Below are 23,897 nucleotides of genomic sequence, written 5' to 3'. Positions count from 1 at the left end.
TCGCTATTCGGCTTGTCCCGGTATAACACGAGTTGGTTCAAATGAGTAGCCTAGTGGTTAATAGCGCCGAACACAAGTCAAACCAGTCGAAAGTACTGTCCATAGAGATAACCCAGTGGATTAAAGCGTTTGCTTTGTCACGCCGAAGGCTCGGGTTCGATTCCCCACATGAGTACAATGTGTGAAGCCCATTTCTGGTGTACCCCGTCGTGATATTGCTGGATTATTGCTAAATTTTAAAAGCGGCGTAAAACCTACTCATGATTGAATGAATGACTGTATGGAGTCAATGTCAATATGTTAAAATCAATGGAACACATGTCCAATACATGTTGACAGATATCTTGTAACTAGTGAAAACCAACCATTGTTAACAAATAACGAAGACAATGCTCTTGAACTGAAACAATTGTTATTACCATCATTAAAAAGGACTGAATTACATTATGATTTGTTTCTTCTGATCAGTTTTGCAAAACGACGAAAGAAAGAATTTGACTTTTGTACATTTTGTTTCTGACTACAAGTTTCTATTAAATTGGTTGTGCTTGATGACATATGTTTCTTTGATGACAGACTACTTTGAGAGAGTTCATGATGTCTTGTTGACCTATTGTCTTGTTCACGAGGCATTCCATTTTTTGACTGGACAATGTGGTCAAAGCTCGTGGTCTGTGTAGCTCCTGACCTCTGGACAAGTCCAACACCCTCTCCCTCTCCTGAATGTACACACAGTCTTTCAGCTCTCAACATGTCCCTCTCCTTCACCAAGCGATCCACCTGCTCCCTGAGGGAGACTTTCTCCTCCGAGAGTTGTCTGGCTTGTCTCTGAAGATGTTGGTTCTTCAGTTTCAGACATTGGGAACGGAGTCGTGCATCTCGTAGGTCAGCCCGGAGAATGTCCACATCAACCAGGACAGCCGTAAGCTGCACGTGGAGCTCGAGCTCTTTGCCAAGTTGTTTGTCCTCTTTACTACAGTCCCATTGGAATGGTGGCTCGGGACGAATAGGGCTTGGTTTTATTGTGACGTGTTTGGGAACCAAATTGTGGAACTCTGAAAACGCAATAATCGAATTTAGTATATAATCAATCAATCCAATTAACCGGGGGTTACAACAAGCACATTTGGAAATAGGGTCCTTTCGGATCAATCCCTTGAAATAGGTCAAATTACAAGTTTCTAGTATGGAGTCACAGGTAATACCACAAGGATCTAAACAATGTATTTGGAACGTTCTGCGCACACTTCGGTCAGGTTCAATGTCAGCGCGTGAATTATTTTTAATTTTTATTTTTTACTCTTTGTCCCATTTCCCAACTAGGCCTTTCCCTTGTATTCTGATTACTGCCCATGGTCTGCTCTTTCCCCAGATACGGTACTGTTAGAGGTTTTGGATATTGGTCTAGAGGTATAAAGGCCTACTAAGAGACACTTGAAAATCACCGAATATTTTGATTTGTTACATAGCTTCTAATGGCTATAAAGTGGTAACTTTGGTGAATTTTATTTATTTTACTGATACTGTCGCGTGCACATTTGAACCCGGCTCAAACGGCTTATTCGGAAAACTTTTTCAATTGAAATAATTAAAGTTGTAGAGTCGAATGCTGTTATGATATGTAACGGCACATACCTGTCGGTTCTGTACGTGAAAAACACTCTGCCACCTCGGAATCAAACCCCTCACACTCGGACACGGTCAGACGCCTGGCGACTGGTCTTGGTTTTATTGTGACGTATTTGGGAACCGAATCATGAAACTCTGAAATAGCAATAACCGGATTTAGTATAGAATCAATCCAACTGGAAAGTGTAAATCAGATGTCATATATACATCTATGGCATAAAGTTAAGGAAGTGATGCAAATAAAGTGGTTGGTTCTTAAATCCTTTTCGTTTTAAAGAATTGAAGTTGTAGAGTTGAACTCTGTTATTATATATAAGGGCATACACACCTGTCGGTTTTGTACGTGAAAAACACTCCGCCACTTCGGAATCAAAGCCCTCACACTCGGACACGTTCAGACGTCTGGTGACTGGCATAATGCTTCGATAATCTCGATAAATGAAGAGTGTACTGCAGTGCTGCTGTAGCTAGCTGAGACAATGTCAGACAATGGCGTGACGTCACAATATCGCCTAATGACGTCATAGTGTCGTCTAGTCGGTAGATGTCGCTGTCCGTTCGGCGAAAATACCTTCGGAAGATATCGGCATATTTCGTCTTGAGTGTGTTCCAATTGGTACACAGCCGAAACATACCATGATCATTAGATGCTCTTTGTTCTTTGGTATAATATCATGGGCTTAGATCAAATCATTATTAACAATATCAATCCAAAAGCTGTAAAAGGAATTGGCGATATTTTCATGTGTTTTTTCAAATGTATTTCTTTTCTGGAAGAGATTTTTTTTAATTTTGTGCTATCAGTGGCATTTCACAATTGTATTTATATCTGTATACATGTGCTTGCGCAGGAAAGCAACAGGGAAATAGTTTGGTCAAGGCCAGATGAAAGTGTTGAAAAAACTCATTAAGGGTTGAAAAGTCCCTTCTGTGTTACAGGTAAAATGAGTGATTCAGTTGGGTTTTAAGGACGCATTTAACATAATTTCGGTTAAATAGCGGCGTGTCAGATAAAAAATTTTTTTTTCATAAACGTTTTTGAGGATGAAAACTCAGCATCGCTTCAAACTTCTTAGTTCCATACACGTCACTGAGTGACTCAAATATGGAAACTTTTACATCCTTCCAAATCACTCTTTCATGTCTCAATTTAAACAGTAAAAATTACATGGACCAGTTATTCTTTTAAATTTCCAACCGTTTTTCTTGGTATTTTACGACATGCACTGTTCATGATTATAGCAGATGGACCAGTTGTCTAGGGCGCGGCAACACGCTGTGCAGACATGCGTCCTTCTTAGACGTACCATACACAGAATTCTCTGGTCGTTGGTTCTTGATTTGTCAGCACCATACAATAGGCTGGAGAATTCTCACTTAGCTTATGATAACATATGAATATGTTCCCGTTTTTGTTCAGGAGAACGCTTGACTTGCCTTTGTGTGTGTTTGTGACCGGTGAGGCAGGATATACTCCCCTTTTCGCCATCATCTGGTGTCATCACTATTTATTAGTGATTCAGAAATACATTTTTATAATACATTCGAAATCGTACAATGGACTCTGCTTTCAGCAGAACCTTCTTATGATTATGGAAAGAGTTTTGTCCACTATTTATGAAAGATATATATGTATATGTTTTGTGTGGGCATCAATTCAACTGGCACCAAGGCCAGTACTAATGGTATGCCCCCACAGTGCTCGGATCATCTAAAGTTGTTGAACAAATCTTGTATGTTGTATTGTATTCTTGTTCTGAATGCATTAGGTTCAAATGACTAGCCTAGTGGTTAAGGCGTTCGCGCTTGATTAATAATAACTGTACAGTTGTAGGTGATTAAGAAAAACAGAACAAAGAATATAACAGTATAATACAGCATAATAATATAATAAGACCATCCATTACAACACCACGTGTAGCAAAAGCCTTGTATGCAGTTTTCTTCAAACTGACCGAAAACTGGCCCATGACATGTCAACTGCTGGAGGAATGTACTTTTCTTTGAAGTTATATTATTGGGCATCTTTTAACCGAATCATCGCTGTAGACTGGTAGGAAATGTGTGTACAGCTGATTGTTATTTCCGGGTTAGTTTACGAAAAAATACGCACGGTAATCTTTATTTCTGCATAAATAACAATGCCTATAGCAGAACAGAAGCCCTTTTAGTATATTCTTCGATACGATATTCGGCTTTTCATTCTTCAATCCTCCGATAGGAGTTGCGTCGCAAAGCGCAGCGAGAATAGCGCCGAACACAAGTCAAACCAGTCGAAAGTACTGTCCATAGAGATAACCCAGTGGATTAAAGCGTTTGCATCGTCACGCCGAAGGCTCGGGTTCGATTCCCCACATGAGTACAATGTGTGAAGCCCATTTCTGGTGTACCCCGTCGTGATATTGCTGGATTATTGCTAAAAGCGGCGTAAAACTTGGAATATAAAAGCGGCGTAAAACCTACTCATGATTGAATGAATGACTGTATGGTGTCAATGTCAATATGTTAAAATTAATGGAACACATGTCCAATACATGTTGGCAGATCTCTTGTAACTAGTGAAAACCAACCATTGTTAACAAATAACGAAGACAATGCTCTTGAACTGAAACAATTGTTATTACCATCATTAAAAAGGATTGAATTACATTATGATTTGTTCCTTCTGAACAGTTTTGTAAAACGACCAAAGAAAGATTTGGACTTTTGTACATTTTGTTTCTGATTACAAGTTTCTATCAAATTGGTTGTGCTTGATGACATATGTTTCTTTGATGACAGACTACTTTGAGAGAGTTCATGATGTCTTGTTGACCTTTTGTCCTGTTCACGAGGCATTCCATTCTTTGATTGGATAATGTGGTCAAAGCACGTGGTCTGTGTAGCCCCTGATCTCTGAACAAGTCCAACACCCTCTCCCTCTCCTGAATGTACACACAGTCTTTCAGCTCTCAACATGTCCACCTCTTTCATCAAGCGATCCACCTGCTCCCTGAGGGAGTCTTTCTCCTCCGAGAGTTGTCTGGCTTGTCTCTGAAGATGTTGGTTCTTCAGTTTCAGACATTGGGAACGGAGTCGTGCATCTCGCAGGTCAGCCCGGAGAATGTCCACCTCAACCAGGACAGACGTAAGCTGCACGTGGAGCTCTAGCTCTTGGCTAAGTTGTTTGTCCTCTTTACTACAGTCCCATTGGAATGGTGGTTCGGGACGAATAGGGCTTGGTTTTATTGTGACGTGTTTGGGAACCAAATCGTGGAACTCTGAAAACGCAATGATCGAATTTAGTATATAACCAATCAATCCAATTAACCGGGGGTTACAACAAGCACGTTTGGAAATCGGGTCCTTTTGGATCAATCCCTTGAAATAGGTCAAATTACAAGTTTCTAGTATGGAGTCACAGGTAATACCACAAGGATCTAAACAATGTATTTGGAACGTTGTGCGCTCACTTCGGCCAGGTTCAATGTCTGCGCGTGGATTTTTATTTATCTTTATTTTTTACTCTTTGTCCCATTTCCCCACTTGGCCCTTCCCTTGTATTCAGATTACTGCCCATGGTCTGCTCCTTCCGCAGATACCATATTGTTAGAGGTTTTTGATATTGGTCTTGAGGTATATAGGCCTACTGATAGACACTTGAAAATCAGACCTTAGTTCTCACTACCGCTAAACAAAGCTTTGTTTAGCGGTAGTGAGAACTAAGATCTGATTTTAATGAGATTGGAAAGCCAACCGAATATTTTGATTTTTTCATAGCTTTTAATGGCTATAAAGTCATTATTTCGGTGGTTTTTATTTATTTTACTGATACTGTCGAATGCACATTTCCAAGAGCTTTCAATATATCTATAAGTGATTGTATGGTTTCCAAAAAGGGTAACTTGAGCAGCCCCTAAGCATTATGGTCGGAAACGCTTGGACCAGGCTTGGACATGCAGATTATATACATCTACCGAATAAAATGAAGGAAATGGTAAACATAAAGTGGCTTATTCGGAAAACTTTTTCAATTGAAATAATTAAAGTTGTAGAGTCAAATGCTGTTATGATATGTAACGGCACATACCTGTCGGTTCTGTACGTGAAAAACACTCTGCCACCTCGGAATCAAACCCCTCACACTCGGACACGGTCAGACGCCTGGCGACTGGTCTTGGTTTTATTGTGACGTATTTGGGAACCGAATCATGAAACTCTGAAATAGCAATAACCGGATTTAGTATAGAATCAATCCAACTGGCAAGTGTAAATCAGATGTCATATATACAACTATGGCATAAAATTAAGGAAGTGATGCAAATGAAGTGGTTGGTTCTTAAATCCTTTTCGTTTTAAAGAATTGAAGTTGTATAGTTGAACTCTGTTATTATATATAAGGGCATACACACCTGTCGGTTTTGTACGTGAAAAACACTCCGCCACCTCGGAATCAAAGCCCTCACACTCGGACACAGTCAGACGTCTGGTAACTGGCATAATGCTTCGATAATCTCGATAAATGAAGAGCCTACTGCAGTGCTGCTGTAGCTAGCTGAGACAATGTCAGACAATGGCGTGACGTCACAATATCGCCTAATGACGTCATAGTGTCGTCTAGTCGGTAGATGTCGCTGTCCGTTCGGCGAAAATACCTTCGGAAGATATCGGCATATTTCGTCTTGAGTGTGTTCCAATTGGTACACAGCCGAAACATACCATGATCATGAGATGCTCTTTGTTCTTTAGTATAATATCATGGGCTTAGATCAAATCATTATTAACAATATCAATCCAAAAGCTGTAAAAGGAATTGGCGATATTTTCATGTGTTTTTTCAAATGTATTTCTTTTCTGGAAGAGATTTTTTTTTATTTTGAGCTATCAGTGGCATTTCACAATTGTATTTATATCTGTAAACATGTGCTTGCGCAGGAAAGCAACAGGGAAATAGTTTGGTCAAGGCCAGATGAAAGTGTTGAAAAACCCCATTAAGGGTTGAAAAGTCCCTTCTGTGTTACAGGTAAAATGAGTGATTCAGTTGGGTTTTAAGGACGCATTAAACATAATTTCGGTTAAATAGCGGCGTGTCAGATAAAAAAATTTTTTTTCATAAACGTTTGTGAGGATGAAAACTCAGCATCGCTTCAAACTTCTTAGTTCCATACACGTCACTGAGTGACTCAAATATGGAAACTTTTACATCCTTCCAAATCACTCTTTCATGTCTCAATTTAAACAGTAAAAATTACATGGACCAGTTATTCTTTTAAATTTCCAACCGTTTTTCTTGGTATTTTACGACATGCACTGTTCATGATTATAGCAGATGGACCAGTTGTCTAGGGCGCGGCAACACGCTGTGCAGACATGCGTCCTTCTTAGACGTACCATACACAGAATTCTCTGGTCGTTGGTTCTTGATTTGTCAGCACCATACAATAGGCTGGAGAATTCTCACTTAGCTTATGATAACATATGAATATGTTCCCGTTTTTGTTCAGGAGAACGCTTGACTTGCCTTTGTGTGTGTTTGTGACCGGTGAGGCAGGATATACTCCCCTTTTCGCCATCATCTGGTGTCATCACTATTTATTAGTGATTCAGAAATACATTTTTATAATACATTCGAAATCGTACAATGGACTCTGCTTTCAGCAGAACCTTCTTATGATTATGGAAAGAGTTTTGTCCACTATTTATGAAAGATATATATGTATATGTTTTGTGTGGGCATCAATTCAACTGGCACCAAGGCCAGTACTAATGGTATGCCCCCACAGTGCTCGGATCATCTAAAGTTGTTGAACATATCTTGTATGTTGTATTGTATTCTTGTTCTGAATGCATTAGGTTCAAATGACTAGCCTAGTGGTTAAGGCGTTCGCGCTTGATTAATAATAACTGTACAGTTGTAGGTGATTAAGAAAAACAGAACAAAGAATATAACAGTATAATACAGCATAATAATATAATAAGACCATCCATTACAACACCACGTGTAGCAAAAGCCTTGTATGCAGTTTTCTTCAAACTGACCGAAAACTGGCCCATGACATGTCAACTGCTGGAGGAATGTACTTTTCTTTGAAGTTATATTATTGGGCATCTTTTAACCGAATCATCGCTGTAGACTGGTAGGAAATGTGTGTACAGCTGATTGTTATTTCCGGGTTAGTTTACGAAAAAATACGCACGGTAATCTTTATTTCTGCATAAATAACAATGCCTTTAGCAGAACAGAAGCCCTTTTAGTATATTCTTCGATACGATATTCGGCTTTTCATTCTTCAATCCTCCGATAGGAGTTGCGTCGCAAAGCGCAGCGAGAATAGCGCCGAACACAAGTCAAACCAGTCGAAAGTACTGTCCATAGAGATAACCCAGTGGATTAAAGCGTTTGCATCGTCACGCCGAAGGCTCGGGTTCGATTCCCCACATGAGTACAATGTGTGAAGCCCATTTCTGGCGTACCCCGCTGTGATATTGCTGGATTATTGCTAAAAGCGGCGTAAAACTTGGAATATAAAAGCGGCGTAAAACCTACTCATGATTGAATGAATGACTGTATGGTGTCAATGTCAATATGTTAAAATTAATGGAACACATGTCCAATACATGTTGGCAGATCTCTTGTAACTAGTGAAAACCAACCATTGTTAACAAATAACGAAGACAATGCTCTTGAACTGAAACAATTGTTATTACCATCATTAAAAAGGATTGAATTACATTATGATTTGTTCCTTCTGAACAGTTTTGTAAAACGACCAAAGAAAGATTTGGACTTTTGTACATTTTGTTTCTGATTACAAGTTTCTATCAAATTGGTTGTGCTTGATGACATATGTTTCTTTGATGACAGACTACTTTGAGAGAGTTCATGATGTCTTGTTGACCTTTTGTCCTGTTCACGAGGCATTCCATTCTTTGATTGGATAATGTGGTCAAAGCACGTGGTCTGTGTAGCCCCTGATCTCTGAACAAGTCCAACACCCTCTCCCTCTCCTGAATGTACACACAGTCTTTCAACACTCAACATGTCCACCTCTTTCATCAAGCGATCCACCTGCTCCCTGAGGGAGTCTTTCTCCTCCGAGAGTTGTCTGGCTTGTCTCTGAAGATGTTGGTTCTTCAGTTTCAGACATTGGGAACGGAGTCGTGCATCTCGCAGGTCAGCCCGGAGAATGTCCACCTCAACCAGGACAGCCGTAAGATGCACGTGGAGCTCGAACTCTTTGCCAAGTTGTTTGTCCTTTTTACTACAGTCCCATTGGAATGGTGGCTCGGGACGAATAGGGCTTGGTTTTATTGTGACGTGTTTGGGAGCCAAATCGTGGAACTCTGAAAACGCAATAATCGAATTTGGTATATAACCAATCAATCCAATTAACTGGGGGTTACAACAAGCACGTTTGGAAATTGGGTCCTTTTGGATCAATCCCTTGAAATAGGTCAGATTACAAGTTTCTAGTATGGAGTCACAGGTAATACCACAAGGATCTAAACAATGTATTTGGAACGTTCTGCGCACACTTCGGTCAGGTTCAATGTCTGCGCGTGAATTATTATTTATTTTTATTTTTTACTCTTTGTCCCATTTCCCAATTAGGCCTTTCCTTGTATTCAGATTACTGCCCATGGTCTGCTCTTTCCGCAGATACCATACTGTTTGAGGTTTTGGATATTGGTCTTGAGGTATAAAGGCCTACTGATAGACACTTGAAAATCACCGAATATTTTGATTTGTTACATAGCTTCTAATGGCCATAAAGTGATAGCTTTGGTGAATTTTATTTATTTTACTGATACTGTCGAATGCACATTTCCAAGAGCTTTCAAAAAATCTATAACAGATTGTATGGTTTCCAAAAAGGGTAATGCTGTTATGATATATAACGGCGCATACCTGTCGGTTTTGTACGTGAAAAACACTCTGCCACCTCGGAATCAAACCCCTCACACTCGGACACGGTCAGATGTCTGTTGTCTCGCATAATTCTTAGATAATCTCGATAAATGAAGAGCGTACTGCAGTGCTGCTGTAGCTAGCTGAGACAATGTCAGACAATGGCGTGACGTCACAATATCGCCTAATGACGTCATAGCGACGTCTAGCCGGTAGATGTCGCTTTTGTCACCACTCGCCCCTTTCCGTAACCTGCTTGTCCCGGAATAACACGAGTTGGTCGAATGGGGCGGGTGGTGACGAATTGACTCGTGTCATTCCGGCACGGCGTGTCAGATTAACATGGGAGGAAACCCCGAATGATGCAGGTCTCAGACGTTAACCACTTTGATAATACCAACGAGAACGAGTATGATGCTGACAAACCTAGAAACAAAATCGGAGCGTACATGGATTCGAACCCACAACCATAGGTTTCTGTGATATGTTCAGTACATATGGAGAAGATGGTGAACAATGACGGTGTTAATGCATTCAAACAAACGGTATATGTGATACACTGCGTGCCCTTATTGCAAATCAATATTGGGGACTTTAACGACCAGCGTCACTGTGGCGTGTTGTGTGATATACTCGCTGGAAACAAATATTGGTTTGATTAGGTATTTGATACACTATTCACATGGTGTTATAATTACAATGTATATTTTTGTACGTAAAATTATAATGAAACGGAGACGGGTACATTCTACGGCTGTTGGAAAAGTGTTCAGTAGGATCGATAATATTGAATTCTGGTTGACAGTTTACACATGCACGTCATTCACAAGCCATGCCTCTGTCGCCCTGGGCACGGAGCACTGATCAACCGGGAAGTGAGTACATACACGCATGTGTGCAATGCCTGCGTGTAGGCCAGTATGACATACTGTGGAGAAGACTGGCTGCGTGGCGCCAGACACAGAAAAGGTAAGATGTTTTGTTTGGACATTGTAATCTGGTTAGTTTGAGTGACTGTCTTTCGGCACCGCGGTCAGCAATATTCTCACCAAATGACGGTAGTCTGAAAATAGCAAATCGGTTTGAATAACGTTCCACGTTGTCCGTGATTAGCGATACCGCATCATAACAACCCGATCCTCATTTCGGTCGGATCTTACGACAAACATTTCCACGAAGTTCTAAAAGGGTTCGAGTTATCCGTATTTCGAGAAAGGCGGAGTGTCGATGCAGACCATGGTGTATCTATAGAATCCGGATGTATCTTAAACCATACGTATAGTAATGGAGTTTGAGTTACTACTTCCCCGTTTTAACGAATTTATACTGAATGACTCTAAACACAGTAGGCCACTGTGTTCATGCTGACAGCTGCATTGCAAGTCAATATGAATTGTTATCTTTAGTTACAATGCCCAGATTCTCCCTGATCATGTTTATTGGTAAATATGTCCTCACCAAACCTGTGCTCGGGGGCTTCACCAAAGTGTTAAACGTCTAATACCTTCATCACTTCCTCCCACATCAAGCTGACACCCCGTGATATAACTGAAATACTGTAAACAGTTCAAAGCAGCTTAAAACCAAACTCGCTCGCATATTACAATGAGATCACTATCTTTTATACATGGCTTTGGGTTATAGACACTCATTCTTAGGCAAAGGTGAAGTAAGAATTGCGCATTCTTTCTCAACTTATAACATCGAACATATTCTGTAAATGGCCTGTGCTTGTAACTGTTCATGTTCATGCAGTTGTCTCGGGCGCTGCAATACGTTCTGAAGAGTTATGTTCCTTAGTTGTGCCAGGATCCACTGATCTTTGTATCGAAACTCAAATTCGCCCCGATTATGATCCATGGTTTGTCCAGTTTTACCGTTCTAGTAATTTCACCAAAGTGATAACTGTCTTACACGCCCTGATATAGATGAAATACTGTACAGAACGGCGATAACCAACAATTCATTCAATTCACTCATTCTCTTCAGACTTGGAGTACTTGTTCAGTAATGAAATCTTAGAAGAATTTGACGACATGAGAATGTGGTTGTTTCTACTGAGGAATGTCATTCTCCACGAGGTGAAGGTGAGAAAACCTCAGTTGTGACTTAATGCGTGGATATTGATCATGCACAACTGTTCGTTATAATTTTGTATGCATACAATTCGTCGTTCGTTACAACCTTATTATATCTTATTGTTATGTATATGACTTGATTCAGCAACGTCACACATGTAATATCATGATCGATCTGTTCCATTTCACGATTCTCATAACTATGATGTGGGCATAGGGAGCCAAGTCAGCCCTGGGTCACAATTCGCTATCACCCTTGAAAATCCGGGGTAGAATAGGTCTTCAGCAACCCATGCTTGATGTGAAATGAGACTATAGAGGCGACTAACGGGATCGGGTGGTCAGGCTCGCTGACTTGGTTGGTGCATGTCATCGATCCCAATTATATGGATCGATGCTCATGATATCAATCACTGGATTGTCTGGTCCAGGCTCGATTATTTTACAGACCGCCGCCATACAGCTGGAATATTGCTGAGTGTGGCGTTAAACAAGAAACCAACCAACCAATCTTTTAATGTGATGATTTTTGTAACTATATAGAATCCATATATTTATAACCATCCATGCAAACGTATTAAGTACCATTTTAGCGTTGGCCATACAGATCTGTGGTTTTGGATGAAGATACTTTAATTGAAATTTTACAAAAATCTCATCTGGTACCAAAGATGTTGACGCGTTGTTACTCTAAAATAGTGATGTGATAGTTAATAAATACATGAAAATAATTGGTAATTTTCAACAGGTTACAGGGGTCTATGAAACTCTTCAGAATCTTTGGAAACTGCATGATGAAGTCGTCCGGTCATGGGGCCAGACATCGAGACTGTTCCTCAGTGGTGACCATTCCACAAGCGTTCGTGACTGTCTCATCTCCATCTACAACGCCGTCACTACGGCTGCTGACAACTACAGCCTCTCGCAACTTCTACCACCACCCATATTCAAAAACGGCGAGCTTGTGCGACCATCACTCTCATCAAAAACAACCCTTGTAAGGAAAATAATTAAGAAGACCTGCAATGCAAAACCAACCACTGCAATGAAAGAGCGACGTCGGGTTCAAAAACAGTCACCAGAACGAACGACTCACGACCGGTCTATCCTCAATACATTGCACCAAAACGTGATTGAAACGGAAGAACGGCTTCAGGTTCATGTTGAACACGACTTAGAGACGGTTTATGAACAATTGAATTCAGAAAGGAAACTGACAAATGGCTTAAAGCATTTTGAAGAACCAGTCGATTCCCACGACCATTCCGAAGAAAAGAGAATTTTGAATACGTCTTCGAGGTCTAAAACAGCACCCGGAGATGAACACACGTCACAAGCCCCTGAGGAACAAGGAACGCGTGGTCTTGCTACAGACTTTGAAAAGATGGAACGTTGTAAAGACAATTCATACAAGTTACCGACGGTTCATGAGTCTGTCGGAGAAGCATGCGTTTATTGTCATGACAAGAAGTCACTACTCCGTGCGGATTCGGAAGAAACTACAAACAACACGTGTGGAAAGTCAAGAATTTGTTCCTTACAATGATTTTATGGAACATGAGGATGGGGAGGTTCCACTTAAAGGGGGAACTACTCTCCACGGTGCCCATGTCTAGTCGAGGTGCATATGGTCTATTTGAACATTAATGTTATCATCAATTTCAAGGTCAAACAATGTGCCTAGCTAACAAATTGGTGGTGTGTGAGTCACGATTTTCCCCAGCTTCATCTCCATTAAAGCATCAGAATGCTTACTTGGCAGAAAAAAACAGGAAGAACTGACAACACTATATTCCTTATTGCCAGATTGAGTTGAGGTGAGGTGAAATGGGGTTTAATGCTGGTTCTAAGATTGTTGCACCTATATAGCAACGTTTGTCTCGCGTGGGTGCTTGTACTAGTCAGGACAGATGCCGATTTTATAGTGCTAGCTCATTGAGATACCATGAATCAGTGTAACATGACTACCCCACTCAGACACAGCATACTGACTCCGAGACGACCAGTCCTTGGTTTAGCCCCATAATACCCAGGATACCAAGTACTATCTTTTAACGTTTTTAGGTATGATATTGCCGGGATCGAACCCGGACCTTCTGTTCTCTGGGCGAACGCTCTGTCGCTAGACAACAGAGGCGATCGATTGCCAGATTGAGTGAGTTTAGCTTAACACCTCTTTGAACATTATTCCAGTTAAATCATGGTGTGTCAGCTTGATTTGAGAGGAAAGCCTGAATTGATGCAGGTTTTAGAAGTTTACCACTTTAGTGAAACCCATGAACAGTATGGTGCTGACCAACCAAGAAACATAATAGGGGTTGCAAGATTGTAGAAATTAAATTACAACCCCTGAAGATCCGGGGTAGAATAGGTCTTCAGCGACCCATGCTTGCCGTAAAAGGCGACTATGCTTGTCGTAAGAGGCAACTAACAGGATCGGGTGGTCAGGCTCACTGACTTGGTTGATGCATGTCATCGATCCCAATTGCGTGGATCGATGCTTATGATATCAATCACCGGATTGTCTGGTCCAGACTCGATTACTTACAGACCGCCATCATATAGCTGGAATATTGCTGAGGGGGGCGTTAAACAAACAAACAAATTAAATTACATGATACATGCATAAATGGTTAAAGAGGGCAAGTTACATGTTCATGATGAACTACTGGCATCCATACATAAAGGTTGAAGTTGTGACAAAAATCATAATACAACAAAACATAAGGTTATTGTTAGCACCGTTGTACATCAAATTTCACATTTACACATGTGAAAATGATGCATTTATTCACAGTGAATTGTTGACCAGTAGGTCACCAGTTTGACTTTGTCACTTTGTTTACTTGATCAGTTTTTTTGTTTGTTTTTTTTGTTTGTTTTTTGTTTACGCCACACTCAGCAATATTCCAGCTAAATGATGGTGGTCAGGAAATAATCGAGACTGGACCAGACAATCCAGTGATTGACATCATGAGCATCAATCCACGCAATTGGGATTTAATGACATGCATCAACCAAGTCAGTGAGCCTGACTACCTGATCCTGTTAGTTGCCTCTTACGACAAGTCGGCCAGTTTGTTTACCTGCACACAAATGATAAAGATGTATTTTCATTGCTTTTTATTTAAAAATACACCAGTATGTACATTGTAAAAGATCTATGTATCCCATGGTGATAGATTCCTGACACGTCTAAGGGATGCAACTCCACATAACAAGCTGCAGCACCTTTAACAACTGGTCCACCCATGACCCCACACCAGGAAACATTTTTTTAACATTTTTACATCCAAATGAAAATAAAATAATGGTATATATGCAACCCGATTGTATGGAAGAAATTGTCAGCTTCTTGGACAAGTGTCGAATAGTATTTATAAAGGTCCAGTTTCCACCCTTGCCGAACTAGGCTGGAATTTCGCGGCTCGATTGTAACACCACCAGTGGCTATTACAAGTGGATATATCCCTTCTCTGTCCCTCCAACTGACCAATCAGATTCCACCGATCACATTATTGCATTTGCTTCAAACGAAATGGCTTGCTCCCTGTCAAGACGATCTCACAGATAATATAGATCTATATTGCTATAAAATGTGTTTTACCTTGCAAAGCTTATTAAATTGCTTGAGCACCTTGATTAAAAATGTGGAAAGATTTAGAAAATATTCTGTTGGTACAAATGCTTTGCAAATCCTACAATCAACAAGAAATCTGCATGGCAGTTTACGTATGGATGTCGATTTCATAACATGATTAGGATTGAACTATGTTTAGATTTGTTAGTCCAGCCAAAATATAACTTCCGGAATTCCAGTCTAATTTGTCAAGGGTGGAAACTGGAATTTTTTAGTCAGATAACTCCCTTGCCTTGGGAAGATTAACAGAAGGTGATGCAGGTGAAAGATTTTTGGTACTTCTGTGAAATCCAAGAGTACAGATGGGCTTGGAACCATGACCCAGTAGATGTTGTGGAAACCATAGGTCAAGTCATGTGTCCAACTGCTTGACGTTATAAAGGTCCTCTGTTCTCAACTGTGGAATGTCCTCATCAAGCATGTTGTCTAAAGGCATGCATTGAGGGTTGAGTTTGTGGGCACCTTTAGCCTCCAGAACCCCGCCAGGGGCACATATCCAGGGGTCTGCAGTCACGTTCTGCCACTGAGTCAGATCCATCTGCAGCTGCTTCAGGACCTCTGCATATCCTGCATCTTTAGCCATGTTCTTGGTTTCCTTTGGATCAAGTTCAAGGTCAAACAGCTCCCACTGACTGCGGTAATAATATTCCCGCAATGTCTTTATCCATGGTAGGGGTTGGCCTTGCCTGGTACGCATCAGGATATCTTGGAATGATGGTGAGACATAAAAGTCCTGATCGATTGGGAATGGCATCTTGAAGTTGATGTTCTGAATGAGCTTGTAGCGGGTAGTCTGGACAACTCTCATTGGGTAATACATGGTGACCTCATGCAGGTCATGACTGGCGTAGATTGAGGTCCAGCCTGTTGGTGGCTCTGCCAGGAGGATGGGGAGGACAGATCGCCCTGTCAGCTTGACGGGCTGCTTGTTGAGGACATAGTTGGGGTACTGTAAGCCGTACCACTCGAGCACAGTCGGAACAATGTCTACCAGACTGACCATAGCATTGCTCTCCTGAAACAGAGACAGGGTTGTGGTACAAATGTGGTGCTATTGAGGACCACAACACAATACTGGACCACTTTGCGAAGTTTTCAATATTTTCAGAACTCAAAATTTGTTGTGAACAAGAGACCTTTAATAAAAACAGTGAGGTGAGCAGTAATAGTAATTTTTACCTTCCTGGATGAAAAGTATATTGGAATTTTGAAACATTTCAGTATATTTTAAAGAAAACACATACACTGGCAAACATGTTTCAGTGATGGTTGTAAACCTCGTAACATGTGCAGTGGGGTGTGACTGACCTGACCCCAGCGCTCCCTGTGTGCCGGGGATGACACCAACATTGGTTCAGCCATGCCGGGGTTGTAGAGATTGGTGCGGCCAGAGGGGAAGGGGATGCCGTTGTCAGATGTGTAGACGATGAGAGTGTCATCTGCCACGCCCACCTCCTGGAGCTCCTTCATCAGCATGCCAATACCTGCACAGTGGAGATACGGATTGTTATATACTGATAACTACACAGTGTAGATAAGGATTGTTATATATTGATACCTACACAGTGGAGAAACACCTTGATATATACTGATACCTACACAGTGGAGATACACCTTGTTATATACTGATACCTACACAGTGGAGAGAGGGCTTGTATTATACTGATACTTACACAGTGGAGAGAGGGCTTGTATTATACTGATACTTACACAGTGGAGAGAGGGCTTGTTATATACTCATTCTAAATCTATCAAGCCTTCTACCAAAGACTTACCTACCCTGACCAAGACTACACAAGAGTTTCTTACTCTGATCCAGCCTACTATCAAGAGTTAACTAGCCTGATCTAGTCTAGTGCCAAGAGTCACCTACCCTGTTCCTGTCTATTACTAGCATTGCATACCCTGACCCAGTCTATTGCATAGAGTTACCTACCCTGGTCCAGTCTAGTGCCAAGAGTTACCTACCCTGGTCCAGTCTATTACTAAGCATTACATACCTGATTGAGTCTGTTGCCTGATCTACCTTCATCAAGGTTACTACTGAGAGTTACCTACCCTGATCTAGTCTATTTCCAAGTTGCCTACCCTTATGCTTATTATTTCCAAGAGTTACCTGCCCTGATCGAGTCTATTGCATAGAGTTACCTAACCTGGTCCAGTCTAGTGCCAAGAGTCACATGCCCTGTTCCTGTCTATTACTAAGTATTACATACCTGATCCAGTCTATTGCCAGGTGTTACCTACTCTTCTGTGAAATAGTTATCTACCCTGATCTAGGTTACTACTGAGAGTTACCTACCCTGAATTAGTCTATTTCCAAGTTGCCTACCCTTATGCCTTCTATTTCCAAGAGTTACCTGCCCTGATCCATATTACTACTAGGAGTTGCCTAACCTGATCCAGTCTACTGCTAAACAGTTACCTACCCTGATACTTTCTCCTTCCAAGAGTTACCTTCCCTGATCCAGGCCTGCTGCCAAAGAGTTACTTACCCTGATCAAGTCTGCTGATAGTAGTGTACTGTGCAGCTATGTCTGCCCGAGCAGCTGGTGTGTCTTGTACAAAGTAGGGCACCACTACTTCATCAGGAGAGTACTTCACGGGCTTCCAGTCTGGGATCAAACCCATTCCTGGTTCCCCATTACCAAACTTCTCACAGAACTGCCCATACTGAGGCTGGGTGCTGCCACAACGGTGGGGGTCATGGAAACCAATGTACAGAAAGAATGGTCTGAAATTCAAACACAAAGCTTTCAACATTGTCAGTACTTCCCAGGTTTGTATACACTGCATTCCTCTATCACCCATGAATACATATGGACACTTTGTGTTGTCGGTTTTTTTAATAGACGAACCAAGCTACAGCCTGGTTCTAGCGAAGGGGAAACCAGCATGTGCTCTCACACACTGAGGTCTCAGATTACATGCATATTTCATGCATATTTCTTGCATCCACCTTCTTTGTACGTTGCTTCAGTATCAGGATCGGGCAAAGGTAGGGTTCGCACAATATTCCTGTACTGAGTTTGACTACCACAGCCTCATGTCATTACTTGACTAAAAATAGACGTGATTCACTACTACCACTGCATTTCGCCTGAATGCATTTAAGGATTGACTTTGTATTTTTTCGGTTCATTGAGGTATGAATCGAAAAACCAATGTGCAAACTGTATGAATCCGTGTATATATGAACCAAAAAAAATACAGTCAATGCTTATGATTAAATTCGACAACGTAAAACATGTTTTATCTAAAATAGTTTAACCAAAAACTGTTGTATATATCAAAACAGACAAAAATGACGAGATGTATAGGAATATCTACTGTGGCGTGACATGAATCAGCTGATCGATTAATTTATGCACATAACTTGACATGCCTACACAGTCAGTAGCCAATCAAGGGAGAGTAGGATCAAAACAATTTTCATTGAACCTGTCAATTAAGGCAAGAGGCGAGAAGAACTACAACAGTCAGACTGTAATGAACGGGAAGAAATAAGTCCGGGAGTAGGCAGCTGTTTCAAATAACATGGTAAGTTACCACCAGATTCAAACATTACTTTGCTGAAAACGGGAAAACACAGTTGGAAAAATGCTAGTCAGAAATGAAATCTGAAGACATGAAAGTTGAACCGAGGCGAGCGGGGAAAAAACAGGTGAGCGAGCCTGCACCTTTGGTGTTTCATTCATTCTCAGCCTTCGGTTTCAAAGGGTAGTTTGGACAATGAATATGCATGAATGTTGCTAAATGTCCTGTGCATGACATTACAAGTGAGCAGAAAGGGAATTCCCTCTACTGTAATATTGGGATTCCCCGACATTCCTCAGTAATAAAAGTAGTGTGCTAGGTGGGCGTAGCTTAATCTTTTGCATTCATTGGGAAATGAATGCAAGAACAAGTGACCAATTCAGCTAATCAGAATGCAGGAATTTCAATGAACACAACGAAAATGTAATTATTCATAGGTGATGTAAGGAAGTAGTGTCTACATTAACATCAGATCCTTTACTCCAATACGATACCTTCAGATAGAGATCAGACTGAGATCTGGGGTCATTGAGAATCAATGAAATGCGCATTTTCAAATATCAAACATTACTAGGCCTCAAGGGTACATGGGTATTATTTCGTAACCCACCTTGTGTCATTGACTGCCAGGAACTCCTGGACGTACTGCTTGATGAACGTGGTGTTACGTCCAACCTGCAGGATCGGGTGGTTCTCTTCCGTCTGGGAGAAGTCAAACGGGTACACTGGCTCGGGACCTACATGCTTCTTGCCCACAATGCCTGTAGTGAAACAAACACAAGAGATGAACATAAAAAATGTTGAAAGTAGTGCTTCCATAGGAGGGTGAGCTCCAAGCAAAGTTTGAACCCAATCTAAAGGAAGGATGCACAGGTTCTTGAGCCAATCCAGGTACAGTAGAACACGGATATAACGAACATGGATAGAGCGAAAAAAACGGATACAACGAACTGTTAAAAAATCCCTGATTTATCTCCTATATATTATCATATAAAATTTACGTAGATAACAAACTCTCTACAGTGAACTAACATATATAGTGAACTGATATCTGATCCCCGACAATCCCAAAGTGCTATGCTTAGGGTTCTTATAATTCTAAATATATATAGTGAAAGCTGTAACTAAAATAACACGATATTGGAATATATTATTCTCATAAAGTAATAATTTCATATACAATTTCTTCCGAGCTGTGCATTTATTTGTTTTTAAGTTGAATCATTGGGTACTTTTTAACTGAATCACTGGTAGATGCAGAAGGACACGTGTATAAACGTGTATGTGTCTCGTGTTTTGTTTTAGCCAAGATGGCGGTCGTTTCCGAGTGGAAACGTATATAACGAACAATGTGTATAACAAACTGATTTCTCCAGTCCCTTGTAGTTTGTTATATCCATGTTCTACTGTATCAGCTTTCTGAAACCAATTGGCTCCATCTCTTGATTTGAAAACTTGGATTTTAAAGAAAAACAATACAAATGACAATTATACCCTGGATAGTTCACACTTATAATACACAACTGTACTCTAGCATGGCCTTTATAAATGCTTTCATAATTGGCCTTTTTAACACACAAACAGCTTTTCTTCAGATAAAGATGTTACTATAAGGATAACGCTTTTTTTCAGGGCATTATCATTTGCAGAAGCCCGAGGTTTTCCATTAACTGCCCGACGAAGGAGGGCAGTTGAAAAGACCAAGGGCTTCTGCATATGATAATGCCCTGAAAAATAGCGTTATCGTTATTATAGCTAAAATGGATGGAATTTGTTATCAAATAAAAAGAAACAACAACATCGGTTTTTAAAATTTTTGCAATCAACACGAATGTCACTGACCCCATTTTACAAACATGGAAACGTCATAGAACAAACCAGATGACGTCACTACAATACGTGACGTCACTTTCTCTACCTTATGACGTCACCTCACAACAGGCTTGATAATGGCCCGTCGTCAAGCATTATGAGGGCATTATCAAGTTACAGTGGCCCACTCATTTCTGATAACGTGCGGGCGGTTTAATGATAATTCTATCCATTTTAGCTATAATGCAATATAGAATATCCCTTTCTTTTATTCCAAACATTCTTATTTTTACACATTCTACAGTAGTTGCAAATAAACCTTATACATCATGTTGTCATACGTCTTTGCTTATCCTAATGTTAAAATAAAACTTTACCAGAAATAAAGAAATTCTAATTCATATTTTATCTTTCACTTTTAAAATACTGGAAACAAGCAGATGCATGATTAAGCAACAAATATGTTTGGCCTACTATAATCAAGACAGTACTTCCAATGTCAGTGAACTGTGTTTCCTTGCTATACACACCTGTCCTGATACCAGCATTAGTCAAAATCCTTGGCAGACTCTGCACCTCGTCGAAGGACATGAAGTGATGCACGCTATGATGCAGGCCGTACATGCCGTTCTGGTGCTGCGGCAGACCCGTCAAGATGGCGGATCTGTCATACACTTACACTTACAGCAACAGTCGTATACTTAATTCTGTAAATCTTGAAATTAATGCGTCTCCAAATTAATACCACTGCTGATTGACACCTTGCCAAAAATGCGACTCAATACCAATGCAACACTTCCACCCCATCCCGAGTGGAATGATACATATCCTTACCTTAATCAAGATGGCGGATCTGTTATACACTTACACTTACAGCAACAGTCGTATACTGAACACAAGTACTATTACATACTACGATGATTGACGCTTGGTAGCCTCGTACAAGTAGTAAGTATTACATGTAGTAGATTTGCTTGTTATGCTGGAGATCAGATTTGATTCCCCACATAGGTACAATTACCCTGGAGGCAGTTCTGTTTCCAAAATAAATCTAAAAGGGAGTGAGTGAGTGAGTTGGATTTAACATATGAATTATGTGTCAGTGAATGCATATGTGCTGGTGAATGTATATGTGTCAAGGAATTCATACATGTGTCTGTAAAAGCCTTTATGTGTCTGTGAATGTCTCTGTGAATCTCTTTATGTGTCTGCGAATGTATATATTTGTGTGTGATTGTCTTTATCATGTTTATGTATCTGTAATTGTCTTAAAGTATTTCTGAATCACTTTATCTCAGCAATTACAGCAAATTAAAATCATTGTTACAAACTGAAAGATATTTAACTTGTTTAAATGATAAACGTTTAATCAGAGCTTATTGTAAACTTAGAATTTCATTGCATAATTTTAATGTAAATATATGTCGCAGGTCCAAAGACGGTGATATTGTGAATTCTATTTGTACAAAATGTTCATCCCGAGAAGTAGAGAATGAATACCATGTCCTTCATATATGTGAAAAGTATTCCCATTTAAGGTATAAATTTCTCCCCATGTTGCAAGGTACTTTTAAAGACCATCAGTTAATGATAAATCTGCTAAACTCTGAAAATCCTGATATGATCCATGCTGTTTCTGTATTCTTAAAACATGTCCTTAAAATGAGGAATGTGTAACTTGATATAAAATCTGATCATGTACATCACGTGACAATGATAATATCCAATCTGCATTGAACTATGGGCCTTGATGCCTAAAATACTGAATAAACTGTCTGTCTGTTTATATGTCTGTGAATGTCTTTATGTCTCTGGGAATATCTTTATGTCTCTGGGAATATCTTTATGTCTCTGGGAATATCTTTATGTCTCTGGGAATATCTTTATGTCTCTGGGAATGTCTCTATGTCTCTGGGAATATCTTTATGTCTCTGGGAATATCTTTATGTCTCTGGGAATATCTTTATGTCTCTGGGAATATCTTTATGTCTCTGGGAATGTCTTTATGTCTCTGGGAATATCTTTATGTCTCTGTGAAGGTACCTGCTAGGTGAGCAGCTGCTGACGGAAGTGAAGGCATTCTTGAAGACGACACTCTGGGCGGCTAGTTTGTTGATATTGGGGGTGCGACACACTGAGTTGTTGTAGACCTGTGTCTCAAAACCTGCATCATCACCTAGGAAACATACAGTGAGGGGTAAATATATTAATCCACGATTACTCTAATATTACACAGTGACTGTGCCCTCAGTTTCAAACATAAATAGTTCTATATCTACACTGGATAGTGTTCCCATGGCGATTCTTGGTTAGAATTGGTCCCCAGCAACCTATTCCTTCTGACTTTTTTATGTTTGAAAAAAATAAAACTTAAGTCAAGTTTAGTGTATACACCAGATTGTTTTATACGTGTATCTAAACACATTTTGCCAGGGCTACAGTCAAACTTTTCCCAATCGGACAGTTTGTACCTAGCTCTTGAGATTTACAGCGGGTACCCAGATAGGGTCGGGTAATAGGGGGTTGGGTACGCCGGTAGTAAATTTGGACTCGTCCCAGCCCTAGCAGCAGACTGTAGATCATATAGTCCCTCTATGAAGATATCAACCCCCCTGCCGAACTGTGGTATTATGGATGCTGCAGTGCAGTACGCTGGATGCCATGAAATGTTTTTCTGCTACACAGATGCCAATATTTCAATGCTCAAATTTCTTCACTTTTTTTGCAAAGAGTGAATAACAATACATTATTTAGTCATAATTAAGCTCCATGTATGAGGACGCATGGCCATGCATTCTACGTGGAAATCCAAATCTAATTTACTTGTGCTAGCTGTGAGCACTGGTAAGACCCTGGTGTTGTTTAAACTGGATGCCAAGACAAATTAAGTGGTATACCGGATGCCCAGAGTAGAGGGTTAACTGCCACTCTCCTGTATGTACTTCCTCCAAATGAAGCACGATGTTTTGAAATGTGTCTACAAATGTACTAGAAATGAATAAACCACGCTGAGTAGAATTACTACAATCTATTCAATCATCAACGTCATTTCCATAACAAAGTGGTGATGTATATATTGTTTGAAGCTTACCTACAATCACCAAAACATTCCTTGTCTTTGCACTTAGGACTTTCGGCAACACACACATAAAAAATAAGACATATCTGGTGACAGTATACATTTTGACGTCTTTATCTAATCCGTCCACACGCACATAATTGTGTCAAGAACAGAAACCATGCATAGCGCACGAGAAGGAGGGAAGTACGAAGTCCGAACTCCCATTTCCTCCATGTTGTACTAGGTCACATG

At 40.4% G+C, this 23,897-nt stretch overlaps 3 protein-coding genes across 6 annotated transcripts; 1 reads left to right on the top strand and 2 right to left on the bottom strand.

Annotated features, from left to right (window-relative positions):
• Positions 1–401: 401 nt before the first annotated feature.
• LOC124151740 lies at positions 402–9,674 on the bottom strand. Of its 4 annotated transcripts, none has more exons than XM_048392168.1 (4): positions 9,518–9,674; positions 5,699–5,827; positions 1,636–1,764; positions 402–1,055 (listed from the first exon to the last, which is right to left on the bottom strand). In XM_048392168.1, exons 1-4 carry the CDS (start codon positions 9,603–9,605, stop codon positions 445–447), a joined length of 957 nt encoding a protein of 318 aa, XP_048248125.1. In that variant the 5' UTR covers positions 9,606–9,674; the 3' UTR covers positions 402–444. The 4 variants fall into 4 exon arrangements, with proteins under 4 accessions (XP_048248125.1, XP_048248124.1, XP_046380301.2 ...); XM_048392167.1 differs by lacking the exon at positions 9,518–9,674 and adding an exon at positions 6,021–6,808; XM_046524345.2 differs by lacking the exons at positions 5,699–5,827; positions 9,518–9,674 and adding an exon at positions 1,958–2,417.
• Positions 9,675–10,288: 614 nt separating this feature from the next.
• LOC124151767 lies at positions 10,289–13,589 on the top strand. The gene is made up of 3 exons (XM_046524406.2): positions 10,289–10,486; positions 11,507–11,604; positions 12,344–13,589. The coding sequence occupies exons 1-3, from the start codon at positions 10,438–10,440 to the stop codon at positions 13,139–13,141; spliced, it is 945 nt and encodes a 314-aa protein (XP_046380362.2). The 5' UTR covers positions 10,289–10,437; the 3' UTR covers positions 13,142–13,589.
• Positions 13,590–14,703: 1,114 nt separating this feature from the next.
• LOC124151766 (N-sulphoglucosamine sulphohydrolase-like) lies at positions 14,704–23,889 on the bottom strand. Its single transcript, XM_046524405.2, has 7 exons — positions 23,676–23,889; positions 22,628–22,760; positions 21,115–21,248; positions 19,383–19,533; positions 17,731–17,969; positions 16,544–16,719; positions 14,704–16,250 (listed from the first exon to the last, which is right to left on the bottom strand). The coding sequence occupies exons 1-7, from the start codon at positions 23,764–23,766 to the stop codon at positions 15,588–15,590; spliced, it is 1,587 nt and encodes a 528-aa protein (XP_046380361.2). The 5' UTR covers positions 23,767–23,889; the 3' UTR covers positions 14,704–15,587.
• Positions 23,890–23,897: the final 8 nt, after the last annotated feature.

The sequence above is a fragment of the Haliotis rufescens genome, unplaced genomic scaffold (assembly GCF_023055435.1).
Source record: "Haliotis rufescens isolate VD_foot unplaced genomic scaffold, xgHalRufe1.0.p SCAF_11, whole genome shotgun sequence".
Taxonomy (NCBI): domain Eukaryota; kingdom Metazoa; phylum Mollusca; class Gastropoda; order Lepetellida; family Haliotidae; genus Haliotis; species Haliotis rufescens.
This window is presented reverse-complemented; position numbering and strand designations above follow the sequence as displayed.

Coding starts and splice junctions, on each gene's coding strand:
- LOC124151740 (XM_048392168.1), bottom strand. CDS start 9,605: ATGCGAGACAACAGACATCTGACCGTGTCCGAGTGTGAGGGGTTTGAT. Junction 5,828..9,517: donor TTCACGTACAAAACCGACAG/GTATGCGCCGTT, acceptor TTGCTATTTCAG/AGTTTCATGATTCGGTTCCC. Junction 1,056..1,635: donor TTCACGTACAGAACCGACAG/GTATGTGCCGTT, acceptor TTGCGTTTTCAG/AGTTCCACAATTTGGTTCCC.
- LOC124151767 (XM_046524406.2), top strand. CDS start 10,438: ATGACATACTGTGGAGAAGACTGGCTGCGTGGCGCCAGACACAGAAAA. Junction 10,487..11,506: donor TGGCGCCAGACACAGAAAAG/GTAAGATGTTTT, acceptor CATTCTCTTCAG/ACTTGGAGTACTTGTTCAGT. Junction 11,605..12,343: donor TCATTCTCCACGAGGTGAAG/GTGAGAAAACCT, acceptor AATTTTCAACAG/GTTACAGGGGTCTATGAAAC.
- LOC124151766 (XM_046524405.2), bottom strand. CDS start 23,766: ATGTATACTGTCACCAGATATGTCTTATTTTTTATGTGTGTGTTGCCG. Junction 17,970..19,382: donor CTGGCAGTCAATGACACAAG/GTGGGTTACGAA, acceptor TTTGAATTTCAG/ACCATTCTTTCTGTACATTG. Junction 16,720..17,730: donor TATCAGCAGACTTGATCAGG/GTAAGTAACTCT, acceptor TCCACTGTGCAG/GTATTGGCATGCTGATGAAG.